At 46.6% G+C, this 21,864-nt stretch overlaps 2 protein-coding genes across 2 annotated transcripts; both read left to right on the top strand.

The window, feature by feature from the left end:
• The first annotated feature begins 1,781 nt into the window (after positions 1-1,781).
• LOC134945835 (E3 ubiquitin/ISG15 ligase TRIM25-like) lies at positions 1,782-5,100 on the top strand. The gene has a single exon (XM_063935349.1). It carries the CDS (start codon positions 1,842-1,844, stop codon positions 3,405-3,407), a length of 1,566 nt encoding a protein of 521 aa, XP_063791419.1. The 5' UTR covers positions 1,782-1,841; the 3' UTR covers positions 3,408-5,100.
• A 13,692-nt stretch (positions 5,101-18,792) lies between these two features.
• Positions 18,793-21,103, top strand: LOC134945834 (E3 ubiquitin/ISG15 ligase TRIM25-like). Its single transcript, XM_063935348.1, has one exon. It carries the CDS (start codon positions 18,860-18,862, stop codon positions 20,423-20,425), a length of 1,566 nt encoding a protein of 521 aa, XP_063791418.1. The 5' UTR covers positions 18,793-18,859; the 3' UTR covers positions 20,426-21,103.
• Positions 21,104-21,864: the final 761 nt, after the last annotated feature.

Here is a 21,864-nt window from a genome sequence, read left to right as displayed (position 1 = left end):
CGTCCAGAGTATTTATATTATACACTGTCAAGTCGGCACCTGGAGCAAAGGGAGAAAGTATCAGGTCTACCTGCACAGAACTCAGATAAAGGTGTGGACATAGGGGGCAACTCAGACCTGACCGCTAGGCTGCGTTTTCCTACAGCCTGAGATCAGGTCTGATCTGCGCATGTGTATGCACCGCGACGGGGAGCGCCAGGCAGCGACAGGACAGTGCGAAAAAGCGATCGCACGGAGTTTGACAGGAAGAGGGCGTTTGTGGGTGGCAACTGACCGTTTTCAGGGAGTGGCTGGAAAAACGCAGGCGTGTCCAAGCGTTTGCAGGGCGGGTTCCTGACGTCAATTCTGGTCCCGGACAGGCTGAAGTGATCGCAGCGGCTGAGTAAGTCCTGGGCTGTGCAGAGACTGCACAAGTTCTGTGTGTACAGCTCTGCTACACATGCGTTCACACACTTGCACAGCTGAAACACACTCCCCTGTAGGCGGCGACTATCTGATCGCAGCAGTGCAAAAATCGCCTGCTAGTGATGAGGTCTGAATTACCCCCACAGTGCATATTGTTTTACTTCATTCCTCTGAACAATTGACTCACATTATATGATCCACCCTATATACATTTTCTTTTGTATATAGTGTGTTTTATACATAGTTTGTTATATGCTATTGAGCTGTTTTTATTAAAGAACAACCATGTATTTAGTTTTGGTTTACACCACAGTGTGTCTTAGCGTCTATTTGCATACTCGTCTTCTCTTGCTTAATTAGTGCAGAATGCTCAGTCAAATAGTGTATTATACCCTTTAAAAAAAGTATACATTTTTGTATGCAACCACAAGCATACGTATACTTTTCTTCTTAAAGAAAGAAAATTGGGGTATTACCTGTATATAAATATAGATATTTAGTGCCTGGTCAGTTCTGGTTGCTTTTACTGTATATATAAGAAAGCTTGATTGTAATTTTCTTTCAAGGTCAAATTATTTTGATCTGTTGTTGTGGGGCCCCTAAGAGGCACAGGGCCCATATGCCGATGCCTTCTCTGCCTATTTGGTAATCGGATACTGCATAACTTGTGTTTCCTTATGCCACATCTTTGCAGACAGAGAAATATTCCAGTATAGGGTTAATAAGCCAGGAAGCTCAGACACAGTAACCAAAATGCTAACACACAACTCCTTCTCCTCCCCCCTAACACACACAACTCCTTCTCCCCCTAACACACACAACTCCTTCTCCTCCCCCCTAACACACACAACTTCTTCTCCTCCCCCTAACACACACAACTCCTTCTCCTCCCCCCTAACACACACAACTCCTTCTCCTCCCCCTAACACACACAACTCCTCCTCCCCCTAACACACACAACTCCTTCTCCTCCCCCCTAACACACACAACTCCTTCTCCTCCCCCCTAACACACACAACTCCTTCTCCTCCCCCTAACACACACAACTCCTTCTCCTCCCCCTAACACACACAACTCCTTCTCCTCCCCCCTAACACACACAACTCCTTCTCCTCCCCCCTAACACACACACAACTCCTTCTCCTCCCCCTAACACACACACAACTCCTTCTCCTCCCCCCTAACACACACACAACTCCTTCTCCTCCCCCCTAACACACACACAACTCCTTCTCCTCCCCCCTAACACACACACAACTCCTTCTCCTCCCCCCTAACACACACACAACTCCTTCTCCTCCCCCCTAACACACACACAACTCCTTCTCCTCCCCCCTAACACACACACAACTCCTTCTCCTCCCCCCTAACACACACACAACTCCTTCTCCTCCCCCCTAACAACACTAGTTTCACTTTCTATTATCAATTCCAGAATGGCGTCTGTGTGTCTGAGAGAGGAGCTGAGCTGCTCCATCTGCCTGAGCCTTTATACAGTCCCTATGTCCCTGAGATGTGGGCACAACTTCTGCCGGGACTGTATTGTGAGGGTGCTGGATACACAGGAGGAGGCTGGGGGCTATTCCTGTCCGGAATGCAGGGCAGAGTATCAGGAACGCCCAGTACTGGAGAAGAACAGGAAGCTGAGTAACATTGTGGAAAGTTTCCTATGTAATCAGCCAGAGCCAGAGATCACCCAGATCTTCTGTACTTACTGCGTGCAAGCTCCTGTACCGGCTGTGAAGCAGTGTCTGCAGTGTGAGATGTCCCTGTGTGAGGGCCACCTGAGTGTACACAACAAGTCAGTAGATCACGTTTTAATTGACCCAACATCATCACTGACCAACAGGAAATGTCAAATCCACAAGAAACTCTTTGCATACCATTGCTGTGAGGATGCTGCTTGTGTCTGTGTCTCCTGCTTTGCAATAGGATCACACAAAGGACACCAGGTGGAGTCACTGGATGAGGCCATGAAGACCAAGCAGGAGAAGCTGAAAAACCTACTGGAGAAACTGACCACAAACAGAGCAGAGGCTGAGGAACATGTGCAGAGTCTACAGGATCGCAGGACAGAGATAGAGGAGAAAGCTGCTGTTGTCACAGGGAAGGTCACTGACTTGTTTATGGACATCAGGAGGAAGTTAGACCTCCTAGAGGGGAGAGTCCTGAGTGAGGTCTCCAGGCAGACTGAGAGGGTTTCTCTGCAAATCTCTGATCTGATCCGGCAGCTGGAGGAACAGAAGGATGAGCTGTCCAGGAGGATGGGTCACATTGAGGAGCTGTGTAACGCTACTGACCCACTGACTGTCTTACAGGACCGAGAATCAGACTCTAATGAGAAGGAAAGTGACACAGAAAGTGATGCCACAATGACTTATCCTGTGGATGATCTGGACGAGTGTTTGATCTCAGTGACATTACACTCGGGATTATCTAATATTCTGACTGCTGCAAAGAGAGCGTCCTGTATACCTGAGACTGCAAATATGTTACTTGATATAAACACAGCTTCTCGTTACATCTCTGTATCAGGGGATTTAAAATCTGCATCCTTATCCAATGTAGACCTAAAATACCCACAGAGTAAAATGAGGTTTACATATTATCGTGTGGTCCTCAGCAGCACAAGTTTTGGCTCAGGACAACATTGCTGGGAAGTGGGAGTCAGCACATCAAAGTATTGGGGGGTTGGAGTGGCTTATTCTAGTATGGAAAGGAAAGGAGAGCCGTCATGCATTGGATACAATAGCAAGTCCTGGTGTTTGTGTACATTGGATAATGGTTACTCAGTGATGCACAATTCTGTGTGCACTAATCTGCAGCTTGAGTCTCCTGTGCAGACAGTGTGGATATACCTGGACTATGAGGCCGGGCGTCTGTCCTTCTATCAGCTGTGTGACCCCATCAGACACTTACACACCTTCTCCGCCACCTTCACTGAGCCCCTATATGCTGCCTTTACGGTATCCGGTGCTGGCTGGGTCAGGATTATCAGCTAGATATATACATGTAATGCATAGTTGCCTACCCTCCCTCATTCTGCAGGAGACTCCCTGAAATAGCAGCAATCTCCCTCACTCCCTGAAAAGTCCATCAATCTCCCTCATTCCTGGGGGAAAAATAAATCAGAGATACATACATTTAAATGGGATCCTTAGTGCCATTTCCCTGCATTGGTTATAAGGCACAATGATCCCTATGGCCACTTACAATATATGGAACCTCTTGTAAGACACAATACACAAACAAATCCTGCAAAATATCAGAGTCTTTTCTTCAACAAATAGATCTTACTAACTTTGGGGCTCATTTATATTTGAATGTAAATCATTTTCATGACACGCCTCCCCGATGTAGTAGTATGCGCCCGCTCTGATAGGTGTTACTTTCACAATCTCCCTGAAATGCTTTTTCAAAAGTAGGCAAGTATGATGTAATGGGTTCAGTATGATTTACAGACGGATACAATACAGACAGTCATAATCCCAACAGCCATTGACCTACAGGCACAATTCCGACATGGCCAAAATACCGACATTCATTATGCCGACATGTCAAAATACCAACATGAGTTTTTCTGGGGGTTTTTTTGTGTGTCTATGTTGACATAGGTCGACATGGACAACGTGTAAGTGTACCGCGTCCCCTCGCATGGCTTGCTGTGCAAGCCATGCTTTGGGCGCGGTGCTTCGCTGTGCTCGGAATACTATTATATCCCCCTCCAGGTCACTGGGATGGTAGAGTATCAACAAGTCTGTTTTTGGGCAAAAATTCTTTAAAAACGCATGTCGGTATTGGGACATGTAGCCATTTCAAATGTCGATATTATGACTATGTCGGCATTTTGAACATGTCTCTGTGTATTATAGCCTAAGCAGAGAGCACAGAATAGCTGTGTCATATACAGGGGCAATGGATAAAGCACCTCTGCCTCATGACACCTGGCTCAGGAGGAGACGGGCAATGAGTTCAGTAAAAGTCGCAGGAGGGTGAGTAGGATCCTATGAACTAAGGCCCTCATTCCGAGTTGATCGGTCGCAAGGCGATTTTAGCAGAGTTACACACGCTAAGCCTACGCCTACTGGGAGTGTATCTTAGCTTCTTAAAAGTGCGACCGAAGTATGCGCAATATTGCGATCACAAACCTCGTAGCAGTTTTAGAGTAGCTCCACACTTACTCTGCCTGTGCGATCAGTTCAGTGCTTGTCGTTCCTGGTTGACGTCACAAACACACCCAGCGTTCGCCCAGGCACTCCCACCGTTTCTCCGGCCACTCCTGCGTTTTTTCCGGAAACGGTAGCGTTTTCAGCCACACGCCCCTAAAACGCCGTGTTTCCGCCCAGTAACACCCATTTCCTGTCAATCACACTACGATCGCCGGAGCGATGAAAAAGTCGTGAGTAAAAATACTATCTTCATTGCAAAGATACTTGGCGCAGTCGCAGTGCGAATATTGCGCATGCGCACTAAGCGGAATTTCACTGCGATGCGATGAAAAATACAGAGCGAACAACTCGGAATGAGGGCCTAAATGCATGTGAAGGTGGCCTCTATGACTGAGATTTCCCAGCACTGCCTGTATATAAGGTTGGAATGTATATGTGACATGTATATACAGGAATACACTGTTACCCCTGATGATTCTGCACTTGGTGCTATGGAGGAAATATAAATGGAGACAATTACATATTACATGAGTGTCGTGTGTTATTATTGTGCTCACATTGTATGTATCATGGCCCTCATTCCGAGTTGTTCGCTCGCAAGGCGAGTGTAGCAGAGTTACACACGCTAAGCCGCCGCCTACTGGGAGTGAATCTTGGCTTCATAAATGTGCGACCGATGTATTCGCAATATTGCGATCACAAAAGAGTTAGCAGTTTCTGAGTAGCTTCAGACTTACTCTGCCTGTGCGATCAGTTCAGTGCTTGTCGTTCCTGCCTGACGTCACAAACACACCCAGCGTTCGGCCAGGCACTCCCACCGTTTCTCCGGCCACTCCTGCGTTTTTTCCGGAAACGGTAGCGTTTTCAGCCACACGCCCCTAAAACGCCGTGTCTCCGCCCAGTAACACCCATTTCCTGTCAATCACAATGCGATCGCCGGAGCGATGAAAAAGTCGTGAGTAAACTTACTTTCTCCATAGTAAATTTACTTGGCGCAGGCGCAGTGCGAACATTGCGCATGCGCACTAAGCGGATTCTCACTGCGATGCGATGAAAAACTCCGAGCGAACAACTCGGAATGAGGGCCCATATTCATAGTATATGTGGTCATCCAGTTCAGACACTGTGCGCCTGATCCATAGCGGCACGCAATGCCGACGTTATCGTAGCTGAGAGATTATTTGCAGCTGCGCAAGTGCAAAATATCTGCGCAAATGCACACATGTGTTGTTGATGGTGATTTCCGATTTAGAGCAAAGTGAGGGAATTCCTGGGTGCGGACTGGGAGGTGGCAATGCATGCAAATATGGTGCATTCACTGGCCGTATTACACTGCCCTGCGTCAGTTTTCAGGTTACATTTCATATAATGTTTATTGTTTCAAAGCAGACTTTCATACACTGTGTGTGTGTGTGTGTGTGTGTGTGTGTGTGTGTGTGTGTGTGTGTGTGTATGTATGTATGTATGTATATATATATATATATATATATATATATATATACAGGTTGAGTATCCCATATCCAAATATTCCGAAATACGGAATATTCCGAAATATGGACTTTTTTGAGTGAGACTGAGATAGTGAAACCTTTGTTTCTCTAACGTCCTAAGTGGATGCTGGGGACTCCGTAAGGACCATGGGGATTAGCGGCTCCGCAGGAGACTGGGCACATCTAAAGAAAGCTTTAGGACTGACTGGTGTGCACTGGCTCCTCCCCCTATGACCCTCCTCCAAGCCCCAGTTAGATTTCTGTGCCCGGCCGAGAAGGGTGCACACTAGGGGCTCTCCTGAGCTTCTTAGTGAAAGTTTTAGTTTAGGTTTTTTATTTTCAGTGAGACCTGCTGGCAACAGGCTCACTGCATCGAGGGACTAAGGGGAGAAGAAGCGAACTCACCTGCGTGCAGAGTGGATTGGGCTTCTTAGGCTACTGGACATTAGCTCCAGAGGGACGATCACAGGCCCAGCTTGGATGGGTCCCAGAGCCGCGCCGCCGGCCCCCTTACAGAGCCAGAAGGCAGAAGAGGTCCGGAAAATCGGCGGCAGAAGACGTCCTGTCTTCAACAAGGTAGCGCACAGCACTGCAGCTGTGCGCCATTGCTCTCAGCACACTTCACACTCCGGTCACTGAGGGTGCAGGGCGCTGGGGGGGGGGGCGCCCTGAGACGCAATAAAAACACCTTGGATGGCAAAAAATGCATCACATATAGCTCCTGGGCTATATGGATGCATTTAACCCCTGCCAGAATACACAGAAAAACGGGAGATAAGGCCGCCGATAAGGGGGCGGAGCCTATCTCCTCAGCACACTGGCGCCATTTTCCCTCACAGCTCCGTTGGAGGGAAGCTCCCTGGCTCTCCCCTGCAGTCACTACACTACAGAAAGGGTTAAAAAAAGAGAGGGGGGCACTAATTAGGCGCAGTATAAACAATACAGCAGCTATAAGGGGAAATAACACTTATATAAGGTTATCCCTGTATATATATATAGCGCTCTAGTGTGTGCTGGCAAACTCTCCCTCTGTCTCCCCAAAGGGCTAGTGGGGTCCTGTCCTCTATCAGAGCATTCCCTGTGTGTGTGCTGTATGTCGGTACGTTTGTGTCGACATGTATGAGGAGAAAAATGATGTGGAGACGGAGCAGATTGCCTGTAATAGTGATGTCACCCCCTAGGGGGTCGACACCTGAGTGGATGAACTGTTGGAATTACGTGACAGTGTCAGCTCTGTATAAAAGACAGTGGTTGACATGAGACAGCCGGCTCTCATAGGCCGTCAGGGGCTCTAAAGCGCCCGTTACCTCAGATGGCAGAACACCGACACGGATACTGACTCCAGTGTCGACGGTGAAGAGACAAATGTGATTTCCAGTAGGGCCACACGTTACATGATTGAGGCAATGAAAAATGTTTTACACATTTCTGATAATACGAGTACCACCAAAAAGGGGTATTATGTTCGGTGAGTAAAAACTACCTGTAGTTTTCCTGAATCTGAGAAATTAAATGAGGTGTGTGATGATGCGTGGTTTTCCCCCGATAACAACTGATAATTTCTAAAATGTTATTGGCATTATATCCTTTCCCGCCAGAGGTTAGGGTGCGTTGGAAAACACCCCCTAGGGTGGATAAAGCGCTCACACGCTTGTAAGGGCTCTACCCTCTCCTGAGATGGCCGCCCTTAAGGATCCTGCTGATAGAAAGCAGGAGGGTATCCTAAAATGTATTTACACACATACTGGTGTTATACTGCGACCAGCAATCGCCTCAGCCTGGATGTGCAGTGCTGGGTTGGCGTGGTCGGATTCCCTGACTGAAAATATTGATACCCTAGATAGGGACAGTATATTTTTGCCTATAGAGCATTTAAAAGATGCATTTCTATATATGCGTGATGCACAGCGGAATATTTGCCGACTGGCATCAAGTCTAAGTGCGTTGTCCATTTCTACCAGTAGAGGGTTATGGACACGTCAGTGGTCAGGTGATGCGTATTCCAAACGGCATTTGGAAGTATTGCCTTATTAAGGGAGGAGTTATTTGGGGTCGGTCTTTCAGACATGGTGGCCACGGCAACAGCTGGGAAATCCACGTTTGTACCCCAGGTCGCCTCTCAACATGAGAAGACGCCGTATTATCAGGCGCAGTCTTTTCATGGACAAGCGGGCAAAAGGTTCCTCATTTCTGCCCCGTGACAGAGGGAGAGGAAAAAGGCTGCAAAAATCAGCCAGTTCCCAGGAACAGAAACCCTCTCCCGCCTCTGCCAAGCCCTCAGTATGATGCTGGGGCTTTACAAGCAGAATCAGGCACGGTAGGGGGCCCGTCTCAATGAATTTCAGCGCGCAGTGGGCTCACTCGCAAGTAGACCCCTGGATCCTTCAGGTGATATCTCAGGGGTACAAATTGGAATTCGAGACGTCTCCCCCTCGCCGTTTCCTAAAGTCGGCTTTACCGATGTCTCCTTCTGACAGGGAGACAATTTTGGAAGCCATTCACAAGCTGTATTCCCAGCAGGTGATAATCAAGATACCCCTCCTGCAACAGGGAACGGGGTATTATTCCACACTGTTGTGGTAACAAAGCCGGACGGCTCGGTAAGACCGATTCTAAATCTAAAATCTTTGAACACTTACATACAGAGGTTCAAATTCAAGATTGAGTCACTCAGAGCAGTGATTGCGAACCTGGAAGAAGGGGACTACATGATGTCTCGGGACATCAAGGATGCTTACCTTCATGTCAAAATTTACCCTTCTCACCAAGGGTACCTCAGGTTTATGGTACAGAACTGTCACTATCAGTTCAGACGCTGCCGTATGGATGGTCCACGGCACCCCGGGTCTTTACCAAGGTAATGGCCGAAATGATGATATCCCTTCGAAGGAAGGGAATTTTAGTTATCCCTTACTTGGACGATTCCCTGATAAGGGTAAGATCCAGGGAACAGTTGGAGGTCGGTGTAGCACTATCTCTGGTAGTGTTGCGGCAGCACGATTGGATTCTCAATATTCCAAAATCGCAGCTGTTTCCGACGACTTGTCTTCTGTTCCTAGGGATGATCCTGGACACAGTCCAGAAAAAGGTGTTCTCCCGGAGGAGAAAGCCAGGGAGTTATCCGAGCTAGTCAGGAACCTCCTAAACCGAGCCAAGTCTCAGTGCATCAATGCACAAGGGTTCTGGGTAAAATGGTGGCTTCCTACGAAGCAATCCCATTCGGCAGATTCCACGCAAGAACTTTCCAGTGGGACCTGCTGGACAAATGGTCCGGGTCGCATCTTCAGATGCATCAGCGGATAACCCTGTCACCAAGGACAAGGGTGTCCCTCCTGTGGTGGTTGCAGAGTGCTCATCTTCTAGAGAGCCGCAGATTCGGCATTCAGGGCTGGGTCCTGGTGACCACGGATGCCAGCCTGCGAGGCTGGGGAGCAGTCACACAGGGAAGGAATATCCAGGGCTTAGGGTCAAGCCTGGAGACATCACTTCACATAAATATCCTGAAGCTAAGGGCCATTTACAATGCTCTAAGCTTAGCAAGACCTCTGCTTCAAGGTCAGCCGGTGTTGATCCAGTCGGACAACATCATGGCAGTCACCCACGCAAACAGACAGGGTGGCACAAGAAGCAGGAGGGCAATGGCAGAAGCTGCAAGGATTCTTCGCTGGGCGGAAAATCATGTGATAGCACTGTCAGCAGTATTCATTCCGGGAGTGGACAACTGGGAAGCAGACTTCCTCAGCACGACCTCCACCCGGGAGAGTGGGGACTTCACCCAGAAGTCGTCCACATGATTATAAACCGTTGGGAAAAACTTGACAGGTATTGCGCCAGGTCAAGGGACCCTCAGGCAATAGCTGTAGACGCTCTGGTAACACAGTGGGTGTACCAGTCAGTGTATGTGTTCCCTCCTCTGCCTCTCATACCCAAGGTACTGAGATTGATAAGATGGAGAGGAGTAAGCACTATATTCGTGGCTCCGGATTGGCCAAGAAGGACTTGGTAACCGGAACTTCAAGAGATGCTCACGGAGGATCCGTGGCCTCTACCTCTAAGAAGGGACCTGCTCCAGCAAGGACCCTGTCTGTTCCAAGACTTACCGCGGCTGCGTTTGACGGCATGGCGGTTGAACACCGGATCCTGAAGGAAAAAAGGCATTCCGGATGAAGTCATCCCTATCCTGATCAAAGCCAGGAAGGATGTAACCGCAAAAACATTATCACCGCAATTGGCGAAAATATGTTGCGTGGTGCGAGGCCAGTAAGGCCCGACGGTAGAAATTCAACTGGGTCGATTCCTACATTTCCTGCAAACAGGAGTGTCTATGGGCCTGAAATTGGGGTCCATTAAGGTTCAAATTTCGGCCCTGTCAATTTTCTTCCAAAAAGAACTAGCTTCAGTCCCTGAAGTTCAGACGTTTGTAAAAGGGGTACTGCATATACAGCCTCCTTTTGTGCCTCCAGTGGCACTTTGGGATCTCAATGTAGTTTGGGTTCCAAAAGTCACATTGGTTTGAACCACTTAAATCTGTGGAGTTAAAATATCTCACATGGAAAGTGGTCATGCTGTTGGCCCTGGCCTGGGCCAGGCGCGTGTCAGAATTGGCGGCTTTATCCTGTAAAAGCCCTTATCTGATTTTCCATTCGGACAGGGCGGAATTGAGGACTCGTCCTCAGTTTCTCCCTAAGGTGGTTCCAGCGTTTTCACCTGAACCAACCTATTGTGGTGCCTGCGGCTACTAGGGACTTGGAGAACTCCAAGTTGCTAGACGTTGTCAGGGCCCTGAAAATATATGTTTCCAGGACGGCTGGAGTCAGGAAATCTGACTCGCTGTTTATCCTGTATGCACCCAACAAGCTGGGTGCTCCTGCTTCTAAGCAGACTATTGCTCGTTGGATTTGTAGTACAATTCAGCTTGCACATTCTGTGGTAGGCCTGCCACAGCCAAAATCTGTAAAAGCTAATTCCACAAGGAAAGTGGGCTCATCTTGGGCGGCTGCCCGAGGGGTCTCGGCTTTACAACTTTGCCGAGCAGCTACTTGGTCAGGGGCAAACACGTTTGCTAAATTCTACAAATTTGATACCCTGGCTGAGGAGGACCTGGAGTTCTCTCATTCGGTGCTGCAGAGTCATCCGCACTCTCCCGCCCGTTTGGGAGCTTTGGTATAATCCCCATGGTCCTTACGGAGTCCCCAGCATCCACTTAGGACGTTAGAGAAAATAAGAATTTACTTACCGATAATTCTTTTTCTCATAGTCCGTAGTGAATGCTGGGCGCCCATCCCAAGTGCGGATTGTCTGCAATACTTGTACATAGTTATTGTTACAAAAATCGGGTTATTATTGTTGGGAGGCATCTTTTCAGAGGCTCCTCTGTTATCATACTGTTAACTGGGTTCAGATCACAAGTTATACAGTGTGATTGGTGTGGCTGGTATGAGTCTTACCCGGGATTCAAAATCCTTCCTTATTGTGTACGCTCGTCCGGGCACAGTATCCTAACTGAGGCTTGGAGGAGGGTCATAGGGGGAGGAGCCAGTGCACACCAGTCAGTCCTAAAGCTTTCTTTAGATGTGCCCAGTCTCCTGCGGAGCCGCTAATCCCCATGGTCCTTTACGGAGTCCCCAGCATCCACTACGGACTATGAGAAATAGAATTATCGGTAAGTAAATTCTTATTTTTTTTGATGGCTCAATGTACACAAACTTGTTTAATACTCAAAGTTATTAAAAATATTGTATTAAATGACCTTCAGGCTGTGTGCATAAGGTATATATGAAACATAAATGAATTGTATGAATGTACACACACTTTGGTTAATGCAAAGTTATAAGAAATATTGGCTAAAATGACCTTCAGGCTGTGTGTATAAGGTGTATATGTAACATAAATGCATTCTGTGCTTAGATTTAGGTCCTATCATCATAATATCTCATTATGGTATGCAATTATTCCAAAATACGGAAAAATCCGATATCCAAAATTCCTCTGGTCCCAAGCATTTTGGATAAAGGATACTCAACCTGTATATATATATATATATATATATATATATATATATATATATATAAATATTATATATATATCCTATATAATAGCCCAGATCTGTGCCTGGTTCTCTAACGCTGGGCGTGGCTAGGAGCTCACATTGGGTTAGCAGCAGGTCTATCACACCCAGTCCACAGCTGATTGGGCGAGAAACGCCCTCCCACACAGGTTACATCCAATGGGAGGCCCTGCCCTTTGGATGCTGTGTTTTCACAGAGCAGGATTAGCAATGGGGCTGATGGAGCTGCAGCTCCAGCCCCACACCCCAAAATAGTCCCCCTGCATCTGCAGCAACACACCCTCCAACACTTTACACATAAACACTGATGCACATTCGAAAAGGGGGCGTGGTCATGGGTACAGCAGCGTGCCCACGCCTAGTGCCAGATTAAGGTCCACATGGGCCTGGAGCTGAAATTTATGAAGGGCCTATTGTGTGTCGCAGGAGGTGTGACCAGCGCCGCAGGTATGTTAATAGTGATATGGGGGTTGTGACCAGTGTTGTGGAGGTGTGGTCTGCACAGGATTTGTGGCACCTGCTGTAGGGTGTGACTTGCACCTAATGTACCTTCAAAAATCTCAATCCCCTGCCCCATTTGCTTATATTAATAGTGTAATGTGACAAATGAACAAACCACTTGTTAGCATTACCGTAATATGAAAAGAACGGGGGGGAAAATGGCAATTGATGATAATGTAAATGTGAAACCCATTTACTAAAGAGCAAACAGTATGTGTCACTTAGTGGTGTAATGAATGTGAAATCTCTCTCTATATAAGAGAGAGATCTTACCTTATAAATAGCTATAGGAACATATTTGTTAAAATATGCAGTTGGCTCCCAAAAACTAAGAATCCTTATTGCCATATATCAGGACAATAAGTATTCTTCTTCTGCTCGGATGTATAAATTTGTAATCGCCAGGACAAGGGCTCCAATGAAAGTCTGTCACAGAAATAAGGAATAAATATAGTGATCACATCCACGATCACTTTACTTCTTTCTACAGACCCCCTTGTGTCTACTTAGCATGTGCGACAATATGGTGTTAGCCCGCGCAGCACTTTATGGGGACAGTTGCCGCAGGAGACGCTGGACGGAAAGCCTGCTTTCCTCTTTAGTATATCTGAAGGATACTTATATTTGCCTTGTGGAAACATGGGGAAATAGTAGTTTCCTCATATTTTAAAAGCAGAATTGGTTAATAGATAAATATGCACCACAGTGAGAATATATTAGAACACAGGTTCTCAAACTCGGTCCTCAGGACCCCACACGGTGCATGTTTTGCAGGTCTCCTCACAGAATCACAAGTGAAATAATTAGCTCCACCTGTGGACCTTTTAAAATGTGTCAGTGAGTAATTAATACACCTGTGCACCTGCTGGGTTACCTGCAAAACATGCACTGTGTGGGGTCCTGAGGACCGAGTTTGAGAACCACTGTATTAGATCTAAACACCATATTAATGTTCGTTCTAGGATTTTTTTGGCCACGGTGCTGATTACTGAAGAGGGCAAGTTTTAAATCTGAAGGGCAACATTTTGGTTGCAAAGTTTGCTATAACTGTGTGGCATATTATGAATTGCGGGCACTACAGTGTGGTATAGTGTTGCCGGATTAAGGAGGGGGGGGGGCCCTGGGGATAAGTACCCCGGGCCCCCCTCTTTAAAAGCCCCCCCCCACCCCGCGCCTCCTGCCACCCGCTGTTCCGATCTGTGCTGCGCTTCCGGCTCCCCATTCCCGACTGCACTGCCTGACTGCCGTAGCGCTGGTGACACATATTATTACAGGGCAGCTGAGTGACGGCTCAGCTGCCCAATAGCTTGTGAAGTAGGCAGCCTGCTCAGCAATTGGCGGGCGGGGGCGCACAGGCTGTAGTAAGGAGTAGGTGGGATCCCTGGAGGCATGTGGAGGCAGCACTGCCACTGAGCAGAGGTCCAAGCGAGGTTGTGTAAGTAAGGCTGGCTGTGTGGCTGTGGTGTCCTGTTACTATCAATTAAATTCACATTTTAGACTCTGGTTAGATAGATAGATAGATAGATAGATAGATAGATGTAGAAATTTGGGTATGCAGGCACTCACCAGTAAATTCAACAGGTATTTATTAATAACTCACAGAGACATAAAGACGGTGTGTCGACGTTTCGGTCATCACGTGACCTTCTTCAGGACATCATACAGGGACATCAGGAAGACAACTGTCCAGTGCATCACCATTCACCATATGTCACCCAGGCTTCCCTTAAATAGCAGAGACAGGCCCAAGCCACACCCAACCAGTAATTGCCACAGGAAGTGCCGCAAAGGGCACTAATTTCTGCACAAAAACAACTATCTTAACAAAGACATAAAGCCTATATGGGCAATAGTACTGTAATATGACTCAAATCCTAATATATCTATCTAGATATATATCTATCTATCAAAAACAGGCAAAACACGGCCGCGACCGTAAGTGCCATGCGTTGAACGCATCATAACCGGAACCGTAAGTGACAGCCGGAACCGGAAGTGGCGTGGTAAACGTCAGAAAGAGCTTATCGTAATGTTAAGAGGCAAGTGGGAGGTAGTATACACGTAGTAAGCCACACTCCGCCCCCCTAAACAAACAAATTACCATGGTAACCAGCCACTTAAAAGGTATATATATGGAAATAATGAATGCTTAATTATTCTATCACAGAAAAATATATAATAGTCAGTCTAGCCAGGCGATTATTGTGGGAGTGTCAAGTGCTGCAGCCTCACCCATAAAAGGGGAAAGCCTGAGGACAAACACCACATAAAACAAATACTTACAAAATATATATTACATAGTCCATTTTGCAATGGAGTTGATGTCGGATGTTGATTCTTTTCCCACTATGTGGATGCATGAAGTATGTCCTGGTCTGTAAGGATCTGCATGTAGTGCAGTCTGGACACCTGAATCAACCCTTCTGTTTAGTGGGTAGCCAACATGCAAGGGCTCCACTCGGTTGCACAGTGGGTCTCATCAGTAATTGGTTCAAGTTTGGCCCCCGCCGGTAAGCACACATAGGTGGTTGTGCACTTAGAGCCTTAAAAGCAAGATCCGTAGAGATGATCGGCCAATGCCGCCTAATGGTCTTCTCCGAATAGATGGATTTAGTATCATATGTAGAAGTGAAGATCATTCTACCTGCGTTCTTGTTTGTTCGTGAGTTATCAACCTGTTGTGCATATTTGTTTCTAGCCCTAGTGAGGCATCTGCAGATAGTCTTTCATGAATAGCCTCTTTCAATGAACCTCTTTGTCATATCCTGAATCTGTACCTCCGTATTGATGGGAGATGTATTGTAGCGTAGTATCCGTATAAACGGCGAAATCGGCAAACTGTCTTTAAGTCTATAAGGGTGGTGGCTGCGAGCGTGTAATAATGTACTCCAATCTGTCTCTTTACGATAGAGAGTAGATATCAGCCGGTTATTTTCGACTGAAATAGTTACATCCATATATGTAGATAGTTACATCCATATGTATGTAGATATAGATATATACTGGATTTATGTGTATTTTTATATAAGTATATATATCTATATATCTATATATATATATATATATATATATATGTGTGTGTGTAAATATATACTGTATATACTGTATGTGTGTGAGCTTATATATATATATATATATATATATATATGTATATATATATATATATATATATATATATATCTCATGTACAGGTCTGGCACTCAATAAATTCAAATGTTAATACCCCGCGGTCCAAGTCCAATACGGTAAAACTGCAGGCGCGTATCCCAAAATAGGGATGGCTCTGAAAGGCTTTTGTAAGTAGAGAAATAGTATATTCAATAATCACATAGTATCCATCAATGTTTCGGTGTGTCATACACCGTCTTCAGGATGACAAACAAATATTACAAAAAAAAGACACCTAATCACACACGGAAACGTTGATGGGTACTACGGATGGGTCCACCTTTATCTTGGCCTTTAATTAGAGATGAGCGGGTTCGGTTTTACTCGGATTTACTCGGTTCTCAATCGGCATTTTATTGGCTCACGGACGTCACGTGTTTTGGATAGCCAATAAGAAACATCCGGATAAAACCGAACTGGCGTTAATTCTGGCGTTACATTCGAACCTGCTCATCTCTAATATATATATATATATATATTATATTTATGTATTCATCTGCCTGCCTCTTTATTAGGGGCCCCACTGTCAGAAGTGCCCCGGGCCCCCCATACCCTTAATCCGGCTCTGGGTGCCGTCACCATGTCAACAATAACAAAGTCAACAGTTATGAGTCAACATTGTTGAATGTCGGCATGGAACACCTCGACATCTACAAAATGGTGACATATTCACAATGTTGGCATATAAAAAGTCAACATTCTGAAGAATGCTAACATTAAGGTTAGGCTGTGGGACTCACCGCCTGAGACTGTTATGCTGACATACTAATTATGTCAGTGTATCATTAATGTCGACATACAAAACCCATATTTATAAAGAAAAGTTTAAATCTTTCCCATTCATCCCCCCAAATCCTTTCAATGGCCCTCAGTCCTCACCAAGTGCCTAGTGGGTATAGTTTTCTCTGCACACCATCAGACCACAATTCATGCCCCTGTAAAGCCTCACAACTTAAGTTGACAGACCTCTGGGGGTCATTCCAACCCGTTCGCATGCAGCGGTATATCGCTGCGCTGCGAATGGGTGCGGAATGCGCGGTGGGCGCAGTGCGCGTGTGCGATGTTGCCCGGCGACAGGGGTCGCTGGGTTACGTCACGGCTTACAAAGGAAGCGGTCGCAGAGCCGACCGCAAAGAAGATTGACAGGAAGAAGGCGTGTCAGGGTGGATCTGGACCATTTGGAGCCATTTTCGGGGTGTGGTGAGTAAAACGCAGGCGTGTCCAGAAGAACGGAGGGCGGATGTCTGACGTCAAAGCCGGCTCCAGCGTTTGTGGGTGGCAACTGACCGTTTTCAGGGAGTGGCTGGAAAAACGCAGGCGTGTCCAAGTGTTTGCAGGGCGGATTCCTGACGTCAATTCCAGTCCCGGACAGGCTGCAGTGATCGCAGCGGCTGAGTAATTCCTGGGCTGTGCAGAGACTGCACAAGATCTGTGTGTACAGCTCTGTTACACATGCGTTCACACACTTGCACAGCTGAAATACACTCCCTCTGTAGGCGGCGACTATCTGATCACAGCAGTGCATAAATCGCCTGCTAGCGATGAGGTCTGAATTACCCCCACAGTGCATATTGTTGTACTTCATTCCTTTGAACAATTGGCTCACATTATATGATCCACCCTTATACATTTTCTTTTGTATATAGTGTGTTTTATATCTAGATTCTTATATGCTATTGAGCTGTTTTTATTAAAGAACAAACCTGTATTTAGTTTTGGTTTATACCACAGTGTGTCTTAGAGTCTATTTGCATACTCGTCTTCTCTTGCTTAATTAGTGCAGAATGCTCAGGCAAATAGTATATTATACCCTTTAAAAAAAGTATACATTTATGTGTGCAACCACAAGCATACATATACTTTTCTTCTTAAAGAAAGACAATTGGGGAATTACCTGTATATAAATATAGTTATTTAGTGCCTGATCAGTTCTGGTTGCTTTTACTGTATATATAAGAAAGCTTGATTGTAATTTTCTTTCAAGGTCAAATTATTTTGATCTGTTGTTGTGGGGCCCCTAAGAGGCTCAGGGCCCATATGCCGGTGCCTTCTCTGCCTATTTGGTAATCGGGTACTGCATAACTTGTTCCCTTATGTCACATCTTTGCAGACAGAGAAATATTCCAGTATAGGGTTAATAAGCCAGGAAGCTCCAACACAGTAACCAAAATACTAACACACACAACTCCTACTCCTCCCCCTAACACACACAACTCCTTCTCCTCCCCCTAACACACACAACTCCTTCTCCTCCCCCTAACACACACAACTCCTTCTCCTCCCCCTAACACACACAACTCCTTCTCCTCCCCCTAACACACACAACTCCTTCTCCTCCCCCTAACACACACAACTCCTTCTCCTCCCCCCTAACACACACAACTCCTTCTCCTCCCCCTAACACACACACAACTCCTTCTCCTCCCCCTAACACACACAACTCCTTCTCCTCCCCCTAACACACACAACTCCTTCTCCTCCCCCCTAACACACACAACTCCTTCTCCTCCCCCCTAACACACACAACTCCTTCTCCTCCCCCCTAACACACACAACTCCTTCTCCTCCCCCTAACACACACAACTCCTTCTCCTCCCCCCCCTAACACACACAACTCCTCCTCCTCCCCCTAACACACACACAACTCCTTCTCCTCCCCCCTAACACACACAACTCCTTCTCCTCCCCCCTAACACACATAACTCCTTCTCCTCCCCCCCTAACACACACAACTCCTTCTCCTCCCCCGTAACACACACAACTCCTTCTCCTCCCCCTAACACACACAACTCCTTCTCCTCCCCCCTAACACACACAACTCCTTCTCCTCCCCCCTAACACACACAACTCCTTCTCCTCCCCCTAACACACACAACCCTCACCCCTAACACACACAACTCCTTCTCCTCCCCCCTAACACACACAACTCCTTCTCCTCCCCCTAACACACACAACCCTCCCCCCTAACACACACAACTCCTTCTCCTCCCACTAACACACACAACTCCTTCTCCTCCCCCCTAACAACACTAGTTTCACTTTCTATTATCAATTCCAGAATGGCGTCTGTGTGTCTGAATGAGGAGCTGAGCTGCTCCATCTGCCTGAGCCTTTATACAGTCCCTATGTCCCTGAGATGTGGGCACAACTTCTGCCGGGACTGTATTGTGAGGGTGCTGGATACACAGGAGGAGGCTGGGGGCTATTCCTGTCCGGAATGCAGGGCAGAGTATCAGGAACGCCCAGCACTGGAGAAGAACAGGAAGCTGAGTAACATTGTGGAAAGTTTCCTATGTAATCACCCAGAGCCAGAGATCACCCAGATCTTCTGTACTTACTGCATGGACGCTCCTGTACTGGCTGTGAAGCTGTGTCTGCAGTGTGAGATGTCCCTGTGTGAGGGCCACCTGACTGCACACAACAAATCAGTAGATCATGTTCTAATTGACCCAACATCATCACTGACCAACAGAAAATGCCAAATCCACAAGAAACTCTTTGCATACCATTGCTGTGAGGATGCTGCTTGTGTCTGTGTCTCCTGCTTTGCAATAGGATCACACAAAGGACACCAGGTGGAGTCACTGGATGAGGCCATGAAGACCAAGCAGCAGAAGCTGAAAAACCTACTGGAGAAACTGACCACAAACAGAGCAGAGGCTGAGGAACATGTGCAGAGTCTACAGGATCGCAGGACAGAGGTAGAGGAGAAAGCAGCTGTTGTCACAGGGAAGGTCACTGACTTGTTTATGGACATCAGGAGGAAGTTGGACATCCTAGAGGGGAGAGTCCTGAGTGAGGTCTCCAGGCAGACTGAGAGGATTTCTCTGCAAATCTCTGATCTGATCCGGCAGCTGGAGGAACAGAAGGATGAGCTGTCCAGGAGGATGGGTCACATTGAGGAGCTGTGTAACGCTACTGACCCACTGACTGTCTTACAGGACCGAGAATCAGACTCTAATGAGAAGGAAAGTGACACAGAAAGTGATGCCACAATGACTTATCCTGTGGATGATCTGGACGATTGTCTGATCTCAGTGACCTTGCATGCAGGTTTATCTGATATTCTGACTGCTGGAAAGAGAACGTCTTGTATACCTGAGGCTGCAGATATGTTACTTGATATAAACACATCTAATTGTTACATCTCTGTATCAAGGGATAAAAAATCTGCATCCTCATCCAATGTAGAACTAAATTACCCACAGAATAGAATGAGGTTTACAGATTATCGTGTGGTTCTCAGCAGCACAAGATTTGGCTCAGGACAACATTGCTGGGAAGTGGGAGTCAGCGCATCAAAGTATTGGGGGGTTGGAGTGGCTTATTCTAGTATTGAAAGGGAAGGAAAGCAGTCACGCATTGGATACAATAGGAAGTCCTGGTGTTTGCGTATGTCAGATGATGGTTACACAGTGATGCACAATTCTGTGTGCACTAATCTGCAGCTTGTGACTCCTGTGCAGACAGTAAGAATCTACCTGGACTATGAGGCCGGGCGTCTGTCCTTCTATCAGCTGTGTGACGCCATCAGACACTTATACACCTTCTCCGCCACCTTCTCTGAGCCCCTGCATGCTGCCTTTAAGGTATTCAGTGCTGGCTGGGTCAGGATTAATAGCTAGATATATACATGATGTATTAATGCAACTACAATCACTTATCTTATTGGCTTGTACCCTTCCTGCTACTCTCACTAAATACTTGGGTGGGAAAGTAATTACCTGTGAGGTATTGTACAGACACTTTATAGGGTGTTAATACCTGAAACCTGCTCAGTGTGTTTGTACTTATCTCTGGTAGCACACTTTAGGAGCTGCGAAATTTACATGATGCGGCTCTGTGATACACGTTACACTTCCAAGCTATTTGGATTCCCCTTAGTTTTTTCTTTTTAGTTGTTTTCTGTGCTTTTCAGTCATGTATCTGTACCATTGGGAGGAGCTGATTTGTGTTTGTTGTCCTGATATAAACTACAGGTCTGCTCTGTGTATTATAGCCTAAGCAGAGAGCACAGAATAGCTGTGTCTTATACAGGGGCAATGGATAAAGCACCTCTGCCTCATGACACCTGGCTCAGGAGGAGACAGGCAATGAGTTCAGTAAAAGTCGCAGGAGGGTGAGTAGGATCCTATGAACTGAATGCATGTGAAGGTGACCTCTATGGCTGATATTTCCCAGCACTGCCTGTATATAAGGGTGGAATGTGTATGTGACATGTATATACGGGAATACACTGTTACCCCTGATGATACTGCACTTGGTGCTATGGAGGAAATATAAATAAAGACAATTACATATTACATGAGTGCCGTGTGTTATTATTGTGCTCACACTGTGCCCGCTGTATGTATTATATTCATAGTATATGTGGTCATCCAGTTCAGACACTGCGCCTGATCCATAGCGGCACGCAATGCCGACGTTATCGTAGCTGAGCGATTATTTGCAGCTGCGCAAGTGCAAAGTATCTGAGCAAACGCACAAATGTGTTGATAGTGATTTCTAGAGCAAAGTGAGGGGCATTCCTGGGCGCGGACTGGGAGGTGGCAATGCATGCAAATATGGTGCGTTCACTGGCCGTATTACACTGGTCTGCGTCAGTTTTCAGGTTACATTTCATATAATGTTATATATAGTGTGTGTGTGTGTGTGTGTGTGTGTGTGTGTGTATATATTATATTGTAGATAGATAGATAGATAGATAGACATAGATATATATATATAGCCCTGATCTGTGCTTGGGCCTCTAACACTTGGGGTGGCGCTAGGAGCTCCCATTGGGTTAGTGGCAGGTCTATCACACCCAGTCCACAGCTGATTGGGCGAGAAACGCCCTCCCACACAGCTTACATCCAATGGGAGGCTCTGCCCTTTGCCTGCTGTGTTTTTACAGAGCAGGATTAGCAATGGGGCTGATGGAGCTGCAGCTCCAGCCCCTCACCCCAAAATAGTCCCCCTGCATCTGCAGCAACACACCCTCCAACACTTTACACATAAACAAATTCTAAAAGGGGGGCGTGGTCACGGGTATAGCTGCATGGCCACGCCCCTTTCCTATACT

The sequence above is a fragment of the Pseudophryne corroboree genome, chromosome 7 (assembly GCF_028390025.1).
Source record: "Pseudophryne corroboree isolate aPseCor3 chromosome 7, aPseCor3.hap2, whole genome shotgun sequence".
In the NCBI taxonomy this organism is placed as follows: domain Eukaryota; kingdom Metazoa; phylum Chordata; class Amphibia; order Anura; family Myobatrachidae; genus Pseudophryne; species Pseudophryne corroboree.
Note: the sequence above shows the minus strand (reverse complement) of the source record. Positions and strands in the feature narration are given on the sequence as shown.

What these genes read in the sequence shown, in the direction of transcription:
- LOC134945835 (XM_063935349.1), top strand. Translation starts at nt 1,842, where the DNA reads ATGGCGTCTGTGTGTCTGAGAGAGGAGCTGAGCTGCTCCATCTGCCTG.
- LOC134945834 (XM_063935348.1), top strand. Translation starts at nt 18,860, where the DNA reads ATGGCGTCTGTGTGTCTGAATGAGGAGCTGAGCTGCTCCATCTGCCTG.